At 37.1% G+C, this 11456-nt stretch overlaps 1 protein-coding gene across 2 annotated transcripts; it reads right to left on the reverse strand.

Annotated features, from left to right (window-relative positions):
* Nucleotides 1–1723: 1723 nt before the first annotated feature.
* On the reverse strand, nt 1724–5166 carry LOC131330241 (probable cytokinin riboside 5'-monophosphate phosphoribohydrolase LOGL10). 2 transcript variants are annotated; one of them, XM_058363749.1, is made up of 7 exons: nt 4952–5166; nt 4089–4186; nt 3784–3814; nt 3539–3638; nt 2845–2915; nt 2538–2681; nt 1724–2272 (listed from the first exon to the last, which is right to left on the reverse strand). In XM_058363749.1, exons 1-7 carry the CDS (start codon nt 5084–5086, stop codon nt 2177–2179), a joined length of 675 nt encoding a protein of 224 aa, XP_058219732.1. In that variant the 5' UTR covers nt 5087–5166; the 3' UTR covers nt 1724–2176. The 2 variants fall into 2 exon arrangements, with proteins under 2 accessions (XP_058219732.1, XP_058219733.1); XM_058363750.1 differs by having other exon boundaries at nt 2442–2681; nt 4952–5165.
* Between the last annotated feature and the right edge of the window lie 6290 nt (nt 5167–11456).

An 11456-nucleotide genomic window follows, 5' to 3' on the forward strand; every position in this document is an offset into this window, starting at 1 on the left:
TGGTCAGTATCACGATACTGTTAACCCTAGACTAGAAGGTATTTCCAACAAAAAACAAACACAAAGGCTAATTAAAAAAAAACATGCTTTTCTTTTGTCCCCACCTCTTTTTGGTCCAAACAGAAACTTCTAAAAAGGCATGTGCAATACCCACATCAGCACATGCGCCACTTTGAAAATATATACATGCGCCACTTTACTTGTACACACTGTCCCCATGACCGAAAACGCACCGGTACAGAGGTACAAAGAATTTTGGTAATGAGGATTGGATTCCCTTATCTACAAGAATTGAGCTCTGGTTGGGGTTTTTATGGTCTAGTCTAGTCCAGTTTTACAATTTTGTGAGCGTATTCTGATTCGAAAATGATCAGCATCTTTCAATGTAGACCTCACTAAAAAGATCATCTATGCCAGAATAAGTGTAATCAAACATAGTTTGACATATGAACAAATCACTTTTGTATTAGAAAAAAATGAGCAAGTTAGAATTCACCCAAAATTTAGCCCCTAGCGCGAAAGAACTGAGCTGCTCACGAGCAATTCGAGGCTTGGCTTGGTTTGATTCGTTTAGTAATCGAGCTTTGAGCTGAGCTCAAGTTTTAGACTTGTTTAATAAACAAACCGAGTTCAAAACCCCAAAGCTCGGCTCGTTTGTATAGACTCGATTCATTTATAGAGGGTTATTTAGTAAATGAATGGAGCTCGACTCGTAAAGGGCTTAGCTCGTGTTCCAGTTTTAGGCTCACAAGCCGAGCTTGAGTACTACAAAACTCGACTCGGTTCGACTTGTTTGCATCCCCTTTATACTTGCACAAAAGTTATCTAGTACACATTGTCCCAATGCTCTTATCTACAAAGCCCCACTACACCTTATAATGGCAGAGGGAGGGCAGTGGCACTCACCCTCCTCCACCACTGTCTCACTCAATTTTTTTTTTTCTCCCACAGGTGACATCTGTAAGACACCATGTTCGTTTTGAGATTTTAAGTAATGAGTGGAGAGGCATAGATAGAGAAATGAGAATAATAATTAAGAGAAAATTTATTAAAAATCGTATGCAGAGAGAGAATTCCAAATCCCAAAATCCAAAACGAACAGGGTCTAAGGCCCCTTCTGGACTGGTCAATGTCAGGTTGTCTTTCTGCAATTTCAATCAATCAAACTTCCTTAGTGGAAAAGACCTAGACCCACCTCCTCCATCCTTATCTCTCTTGTCCATCTTGTTTGATCAGTTTTGCAATTCTAAACAGTTGCCTTTGTTGCTGTCTTGCCGACATTCCTTTTCATCTGTTACTACAATTGTTGTTATCCACAAAAAAAGTACTCCCACAAGATTGGTAGGAGTAGATGCCTTGCGGGCTAATTAACCTGCATCTAGATCTAGTTAGTAAAACGTCATTAGTGAAAGTTCTTTTTTCATGTCAGAAAACAAAAAGAAGAAAAGAAGAGTCATTGGCATCGTTGCATATGAAATGGGTTCTTCTTAGCATGACAGCAAATTGTTTTGGGAAAAAAAAGGCGTGACGGGAAACATTCGAAGCTAAGTCACTATATTGTATAGTTCGTAGCCAATACTTAACCGTTATGGTTACTCTAGAAAAATTCACTTCGACGATTTCTGATAGTCCACGACAATCGACATGATGTAATGAGCCGAATGACAAGTTTGGACTTAAAAATATACTATCATGTAAACATGATTCCTATACATGACATAAGTTGAGTCGAATACTTGTACAAACCCGGTTGATCTCATATATATATACCGACATTACATAAAAAAAAAAATTCACATGAACAAGAAACACCTGACATATGAGAAAATAAAATATCAAATTGCTATGCACTGTTTATCCTAGTCAGCCTCAGCTTCAAAAAATCAGATGAGAAAAGAAACAACTCAATGAGTTTTACATTTTTTTTTTCTTCTTGAAATCAGGTGTCCGAGCCACCTTACACCCAACTCAATTAATTCTGATGCCCTAAGATTGACAAACAACGGCTCAAGGGGTTCATTTTCTAATGAATTGCACATAGTTAGTCCACCGTAGAAACTGAAGTCACTGCAGTGGAATGATCCGGTGGAGCTCGCATCTACGTGGTTGGATGTATTGTTTGATGAGAAACATTAGCCAGGTCGAATCTACGGTCATCATCAACGATTGAATTACGTCAACGGGCTATATCTGACTTGGTGGTGTAACCAAGTTGTTGCTCCATCTCCCAGGTAAGCTTTGATGCCACACCAGAGTGCTTCGGTACGTACTCCTACACACAAAAGTAAATTTGCAAAATAGACGGCTCAGATCCTTCGATCATACGCAGACAAGTGATTTTGTTTGTGCCACAGTGCGTGTGGATTTGTGTGGTCTACCGGAAAATTATTACGTGGTGCTCCGCCACCACACATGCACATTCTTAGGGTTCAAATTCCTACCCCTAATCCCCACGTGAATGTGCAGTGGTAGATGCCCTTGAAAGGTCACGTGGCGGCACTCCAAGAGCAGTACTGAAATAGTTGCTCGTGGTCTACCTCAAGCTTGGACATGAGTTCATGGGCAGTTTGGGCAGAAACGATGATGTGGCGGGCGGAGGGGGCAATGAAGCCTTCATCAACGGCTTTGTCTATGAAAGACAGCAGCGAGTTGTAGTAGCCATCAACGTTCAACAAACCCACCTACACAAAATTGAAAATTTTCCAACCTTAGAAGGAAAAAATTACGTTAAGTGCCGAGTGAGGCAGCGTCGATGAAGTACAAGGGCGAAAGAAAACCCATTGGTCTTAAAAAGAAAGTTAAATAAAATTGTACTCGTAGAATAAAATCAAGATAATTAGTTACCGGTTTGTCATGGATTCCGAGTTGAGCCCAAGTGATGACTTCCAAGAGCTCTTCCAACGTTCCGTATCCTCCTATGTTGATGAAATTATGTGCACGAAATCAGCCTTTGAAACAATTTCATACACACAATGGAAGGGGAAGAACTTGAAAATCATCTTTGTTTTGATAATGTGCACAAATGCCAGTACCCTCTGAACCGCGATCCAATTCAAGACGTTAAGAAAGGATTTTGAACCCGAACTTCAAGTCTGTAATTTTTGACAAGAGAAATCTTATACTACTACTCTAAGCTTTTGTAAGAGAGTGAATGATAATAGTGGAGGTTGAAGCTGCTACCTTATGAACCGAGCAAAGGGAACTAACGGGCATTTTTGTTTGTGCATGTATATCATCCATGACATAAAATTCAAGTATTAGAAAAGGCAAAAGTAATGATAGGAGTGAGGGTGGAAGTGCAATTTTTGGTCATCAATGGATATACAGATAAAGCTACTTCATATATTCTTTTGAGAATATTGCTCTCCGCATCACATAGCCATCTATAGGAGATTCCACAGCATCTACCGCTTTGACAATTCTAGTAAACAAGAACAAAAGTTATACTTTCTGAAATTCTGATCTATTTGAGTTGTTTTTCTAGATGAATGAAACTTTCATATTCTCAAGAAGAAAGAGGGAGGGAGGGAGGGAATACCTGGCAATGCTACGAAAGCATCGGCTTGGCGAGCCATTTCGGCTTTTCTTTGGTGCATTCCAGCCACAGGTCTCACTTCTCCAACAGTCTCACCAGTTATCTAAAACGTGAAAAGCACCATAATTACTTGCACAAAGAGAAAAACAAAAACAAAAACAAAAAGCCTCCATTTTAGGAATTTCAGATTATACAACACTTGATGGAAAATTATAAATCCTTAGGGGATAAATGCAATCAATTAGTACCTCTCTGGGCATAAGAGTTTTCGGAATCACCCTGCCAAAACCCAATGAAGGGAAAAACAAGCACATGAGTCAAGAATGAGAGATTGAAAGGCGAAAGGACTTCTTGCAACAGTGATTCTACATCGGTACATAATGTGGTGCCACCGAACAGTTCATATTCGGCTACGTGTGCCCGAGGTTCTGAGGCCGAGCTAGTTGACCAGCTTGACTTCGGACCCAAGCACATAAGAACGAGCATGAAGGGATCGGTGACACCATGTAGTCTCAAAAAAACACTTTCATTGAGAGAAAAGAAAGTGAGGTACCCTAACACGTGGCGACCGCCGTCATAGACAGCTTGGGAGACGAGACCCATCAAGCCAATGCTTCCTCCTCCATACACCAAGTCGATCTTCCTCTCCACCTGCCCCCATATTATTATTACTAACAATATGGTCCTCATAATAAAGTAAAACACTCTTGACCATTTTCCATAAAATACACAACACGATAATCTTACTAATCAATAAAAAATTTGCAGGAATTATCAGACTCAATCAATCTCAGTATTTTTAATTCACTTCAATTAACACCATTTGATCCAACGTTAATGCTAGGCATCCAAAAAAACTTACCTAAGAAGTACCCCGAAAAGGAAAATCAAGGGTCCAAATCATCTTTTGAGTTGATTTGGAATTTTGATTTCTTGTTTCGGGATACTTTTTGGGTAAGTTGTTTGGGAACCTAGCATTTCTTTTGATCCAAACCCAGAAGAAATACCAAGAACAGAGTCCTTTTGATCCCCTGTTTTCCACTCTGCTACCACCGAGGTTGTTTATCAATCTTTTTGTTTTTTTTCCTACTGAAATTCGTCTACAAAAACCCAAATTTTCAAAGCCTCAAAAAAAAAAACTTCGGCGGTTAGCGGTGAAGATATTAACAAGTGTGCCCGTTTATTTGACCAATATGAGCATCGGATTGTACTATATGTTGAGTCCGAGATATATACTAATGAGTATGCCGTTCAAAAAAAAAAGAAGATACATAAAGGATACACTATCAAGGGATACGGTATCATTAATGTCATCACTGCTAACTCGATGAAATTATATATTTCGTAAAAGCAATTAGTACTGTCAAACAAACGGGACCTCTAATTAGTAAGGAGTGAGGAGTAGAGAAATGATACCAATTCGTTTCCTAGCTGAATAGCAGCGAGCTTGTAGCTCGGACTTCTGCCCGGGCTGCTACCGCAGAATACACAAACCCGCTTGAATCTTGATTTCAACGGCTGGGATTGGTGGAGGAGGTGGTGGTTTTCCATAAGACAGGAATGGGTTTTGTTTGCCCTACAGTTGTTTTTTTCTTGAATTGGAGAGAGAGAGAGAGAGAGAGAGAGAGAGAGAGATTGGGATTGGGTTGGTCGAGAGATGGGATTGGGTTGGTCGAGAGATTGTGGGTATAATGTAGGTGTGGGCAGCCAGACAAAGGGGACAAAAGACAAGAGAGGGAATTGGAAGGTCTGCTGGGGAGATGTTGTCAATTGATGCCCTTTTTATATGCGCAGGGTGTCCATCGTCCAAGTAAATTCCTCTCTCACGTGGGAAAAAAAAATACATCCAATGCTTATGGGAATATATGGAGCATCTCCGTCACCGTCACGTGATGCCTCGGATCCTTTTGTCGGCACACGCAAGCATGACACTCCAGAGAAAATGATTCGAACCTACACGTCCGTGCAAAAATTTAAACATAGATGTGTTTAAAATCATGTTATGACAAATTGATTGTTCGATATGTGTGAGTCTCACATATATATTACAGGAGTCCATGTGTTTCGGAAGGGTCCGAACACATCTTTGTCTAGATCTGGGTCCGAATATATATCTGCATTTGTAGCATTACTTGATGATGGAAGAATATGGGGCAGTGCTCAATAGTAGTGAATTACTGTATTACTCTTCATGCGGACTCCCTTGTTGCTGTATTTTATCTCATGATCTTTTTTTTTTTAGGCGAGCTTACGCGTATTTCGTGTTCGTGTACATATAAAATGCAACGGAAAGAAATGGAAACTGAGAAATGAAATGGGAAAACGAGAGACTGAAAATATATACAGAAGCAATGTAGCATATTCATAGGAATTTGGAATCTCATGGGCCATGCAATATGGACCGATTAGATTGATGATAGATCAATGCTACTACGATGGTTCTGCGGGCCCCAGTCTGGTTTAGGGATGATAGTTTTCTTCGTCCCGCCCCGCTCCCACCTCGAACCTCCCCATCCGGTTCGTATTCCTCAATCGGATAAGGAAATCGGGTGGGGATGATATTTACTTCCCTTGTCCCGCAGTCACATCCACACATATTTTTGTATCTATGCTGTATTTTTAAACATCATGAAAGTAAAATACCGCTTGAGAAAATACAATTTAATTTCTCTGTTTTCCTTTTTTTGTTTTAATCTTTTGAACTTGCATAACTCCGTCTCCCCTCTCTGTTGATTTTTCCACTTAACAAGAAAAAAAAAAAAAACTTTTACTACACTTTTTCAACTTTTCCCACTTACTTCAGAGTACTCATCCAATGGAATCGAATTTCAGACATTGAGGAGTACTCCCAAAGCCTGGACATCCGCCTGAACCACTGGGGCAACCCCTTTGTTTGTAAGTGTAATGTGGGACCGTAACAAAGTGGGGCATTAAATTGATTGGATATATGTTATTTCGTTTGCTAGTATGGCTTGCGTGCAAAAATGGTGCCCACCCAATCCATCATGGATTGATTAGCAATATAAATCTCTAATGTTTTGGGAAATTATAATGCCAAAATTATTTTTGTTGTTGCCAAAATTCTAATGTACAAAATGTTTATACCATGTGCCAACAAGACTTTTATGCGTTGAAATTGTGGCACCAACAAAAACAGTTTTGGTATTAGAGCATCCGCAATGGTTATATCAAAACCAATAACCAAAATGTGCCGCATCAGTATTTGATTATCCATTTAGTTCATAATCAAACTTAACAACCTCTACCTCTACATTGGTTATTTTTGCATCCCTAACCAAAAAAACCCCACAATACACAATGCACATTTGTCCAATCGCAAACGAGTTTCAATTATGCACCCGACCACACCAAATTATTCCAATGTGAGGTGTTTTTGAGTTATTGAGTTTTGGTTATTGGTAAAAGTTGTTAAGTTTGGTTATGGAATGGGTAGAATTTGGTTATTTGCTAAAAGACTTGTAAGTTTGCTTATTACAATGTGAGGTATTTTTTGAGTATTGTTGTTAAATTTACTTATCCATATCCATTTGCTTATTACAATGGGGATGCTGTTATCACTACCAGATGTTTTTCGTATATTATATGCTCATTGTGTGATTAATTTGTGTCATCTATGATGAAACTTTAAAATGTAGACCTAGTCACCTAGTTGACATATGTTTATATGTTTTCATATCCACATATATCTATACTTTATATGTATGCGTTATGCATGCATATATATATTAGTCTCCTTCTGCAAAGGGCGTCCTTAACTTGTTAAGTTAAGGAGCTCATGAGTTTAACATTGTTTTCGATAAAATTTTGATAATCCGAACTGTTCAATGTGTTTAAAACTTGATTTTAAGGGTACATGTGAGAAATCGGAAAAAATATGACCGGAAAGGGCTTGATCCGAATAGTTTTTCTTAAAAACACTATAAATGTATTTTTATGACAAACTGTTCGGATCAAACCCTTCCTGGTCATTTTTTTGCCAATTTCTAGCGTGTATACTTAAAATCACGTTCTGCACATATTGAATGGTTCAGATCATCAAATTTTGATCGGGAAAGGGGAAGTCCTTAATTTAAACAAGTTAAGGGCACCCTTAGTAGAAGCTTGGTGTCTATATATACACGCACACACATCATATATTTGTGTGTGTGTATATATATACACACTTATTTATTCATACGTATCAATATATCGTATGTTATTTTTGGAGAGTGATTCCGTGAGCTAAACGAGACTGTATTATTAATCTAAATAGTATAAGAAAAAGATCACTAAAAAGATCTCCATCTGAATAATAAATCATCTAGTGTGCAACATGAATTGGTATCATGCTCTTGCCATATTGATGTCACCCTATTACAAAGTTAGAACACCAACTGTAATTTCGAATATATAATCTACGAAATGTGAATATAACAGGTGTGGTATTATTAATCTCATCACTATTAACTTGATTCGATTAAATACCCAATGAATATAATATATATGGTTCATTGTTAGTCCCGTCAAATAAACGAATCCTTAGTTTGTAATCCAAAATGCCAAATGGAGGCTAATTATACCTTCTAAAATTGGACTCCACTCGACCCTAATTTATGTAGCAAGCTAATCTGTCATAAAAATAACTTTCAAATCTCTCCCTCCGCTACTCTGCAAGTGGAGTGGAGTGCAGTTGGTGTCTTCCTTATATTTTCATGCACATCGGCAAGGTTCGATTTCCGTAAGCACCCATCCCTCTCCCCAAGTCTCTTAGGATAAAGCAGATTAGGATTAATGAATGGAAAAATAAAAATAAAAATCTCTCCCTCCATTTATTGTACATTTTGAATAATTACTATAAATTTTAATCTCAGCACTGTGTGGCGTCTATTTACCTAAGTCATACTATTCCGCGATCGACAAAGTTTTGTACGTTTATTAGTAGGAAACTGATTTTTGCGCTCCATTTTTTATTGATGGCGCTCCACTTTTAACGTGAAGTTACTAGTAACTTCATAAATAAAGTGAAGCGCAAAAATCAAAATCCTTATTAGTATCATGTATAGCTTTTGGAAAAGATATACATAACCATCCAACCAAAAGAAATAGATTTGAATTGATCGTCAGATCAATTTATCGCTAGGTTAAACTCTTATTTGATTTGAATGTGTTAGATGCAAACGGTAGGTTGTAATCTCGTTCATTAATAATGTATTTCTTGCATTTCCCACCCAAAAAAAAAAAAAAATGAAACGAAACGAAACGAAAAGCCAGGCACCGGATTAGACTCCAAAGGGTTTCCAAAAAAACTATGTCAATTACTTTCATTTCTTTTCTTTTCTTTTTGGAGTCTCCGAGCAAATCCAAGTCATAGATTGCAGCAATGGACGGTCCAGATTAAGGACCGCAAAGGATTCATCTCTTAATCATTTAATAATATGGTGTATGCGCATTAAAAATATGATTAGTCAAAAGACAAGGGAAGTGAAAGCCCACTTTTGTGACAAAGACATTATTTGAATAAAAATGGTCCTACCAGCTGATTTTTAGTCGGCAAGTCATTTCATTGGTTGGAAATTGCTATAATATTGAGAGACAGATAAGATGGTCTGATCAGATCATTGTTATATGACTTATGTGCATGACTTTAAGCCACAGAAGGCTAATCAGATTTTAGAACTAAATGAAAAAAATTAGTATAAACTTAAGTAATGCTTAATCCCCTTTTATAGCTTAATAATAACAGTTTAGTAAGATATGCCTAGAACACGAGGCAACCAGCCACCAACCCATGCTAGACGAGTTCGGAGATAAGGCTGATAAACGAGCCGATCGAAACCTTAAGCTACTAAAAAATATGTCAAAATTTGACTAGCTTGTGAGGCGAATTGGTCTCAAACAAGTTAGGCGAATTGGTCTCAAACAAGTTTTCATCAAGTCGTTTTCAAGTTTTGAATTCTTTTTACACATCACAAATTGAATGAGTTGAGTAATATATGGCTTATTCAAACTTAATTTGAAAATTTAACGAGCTTTGAAATTGTCCAAGGTCGGTTTATTTTTTTAAATAACAAATCGATGACGAGCCCTTAAATCTTAATGCATAAAACACGAGCGCAATATTGAGGGATTTGATTCTTTTATCAACACTATTAATAAAAGTTCCAAATTCCAATCATGCACGATCGAATGTCTAGTGATGTGATATGTTAAATTAAATGAATCAATCATGATTGGGACAGATCCCCAGTATTCGAACCATAGATGTGAGGAGAACAAGAAGGATCCTCCTCCTAGGCTATTCACACGAGAGGCATCATAAAGCAAAATACTACAAGTGTGATAGTATTATAACTATCAACTACGGAAAAAATTAGGTTCTGGCTTTCTCTTAAGGTTGTATTCTACAAAATACTATATCCCATAATGGATGTGTCTAAAATTGTCCGATGCATGTAAATCATCATCACAATGTACGTACGTACATAGGACTCAAGGATATGCCCCTGAAGTATTTTTAACGCAAATAACTCAAACTTGATATTCAAACTTGAAGATTAATGAATTTTCCTTGTTCCCTTTAGTTTTTGTAATTTTTTTTTCAAAGATTAATGAATTTCTTTGTCGTTTAAAAAAAAAAAAGATAACTCAAACTTAAATCACCGGTCATATACATCACTGTCTTGAGAAAACATCGGTTTATAAAAGCATTGGTGGGTTTGATGTTCAATTAAAAACGAAGAGGAGATTGAAAGACACACTCCAATATAGATATATTTTCAAATATATAAACATGTAGTTGTAAGTATTATTGATAGTTATTTGCATATATATGGGAAACAAAAACAGTTGAGAATCCAGGGGTTGCCCAATGGTTCAGACGGATATCCAGATTTTGGGAATACCTCTTAAGGTTTAAGATTTGAATTCTCACCGGGTGAGTACATACACTGACGTAAGTGGGGGGCCATGATTAGTGTGGTCGCGCTAGTTTTCTCGAAGGTTTTGGTTGTGCAGTCGAGTTTATATAGTGGTCTAGCTGTAGGGACGCGATACCAAATACAAATTAAAAGCCAAAATAAAAGAAATTACGATTAGAAACATAAAACAGGAAATACTTTCGTGGCACATGTATATATGCTCCACGTGCACCCTGTCTCATACAATCTTAACTTCAAGTCCACCTACTATTATTGGGCCTCATGGAATTCTTCATATGACGTGCTTCCATTAATCCATTCTATAGGGTAAAATAATTTTTAACAATCATCTTTCTTACAAACGTACTCTAAAATTTATCTTTTAACGTGCAAAATTGTGTTGCGTGTAGTTCTACACATTGAAGGGCAAGATTTAGAGTTCGTTTATAAGTACATGTAGTCTGAAATACAATAGGTACGGAGATATGGAATGTGACTATCTTGTAAAGACATATTCAGTCCTCTTGGGTCATTGCTATGAGCCTTTTTTCCACTAGACATTATTACGTACCGGATTCACATAATTTGTGGTGGGTTTGAGTATAGGAATTAAATCATGTGATATATGGACTATTCTCTTTCAAAAACACATGCACTTCTATTCAAATATCCAATTTGGTTACGGGTTCTTTTCAATAATATCAAGGCAAGATATTCACTCGTTATGATTATGACTTAGTAATTAATAAACTTTCTAATAAATAGGGCTAACAAAATAGATTGTGTCATGCATCGTTTTGGTCACTCTATATGTCGGTTCGGGGATATATAGTAAGATGAGTTGAAAAGATTATGAGTTAACGAACTAATTATACTATACCACTATAAAAATTTAGAATTACTCCTATACACACACACACACACACAATATATATATATATATATATATATATATATATATATATATATATATATATATATCGGAACGGTTCAATGGACACCCT

The sequence above is a fragment of the Rhododendron vialii genome, chromosome 6a (genome assembly GCF_030253575.1).
Source record: "Rhododendron vialii isolate Sample 1 chromosome 6a, ASM3025357v1".
Taxonomy (NCBI): Eukaryota; Viridiplantae; Streptophyta; class Magnoliopsida; order Ericales; family Ericaceae; genus Rhododendron; species Rhododendron vialii.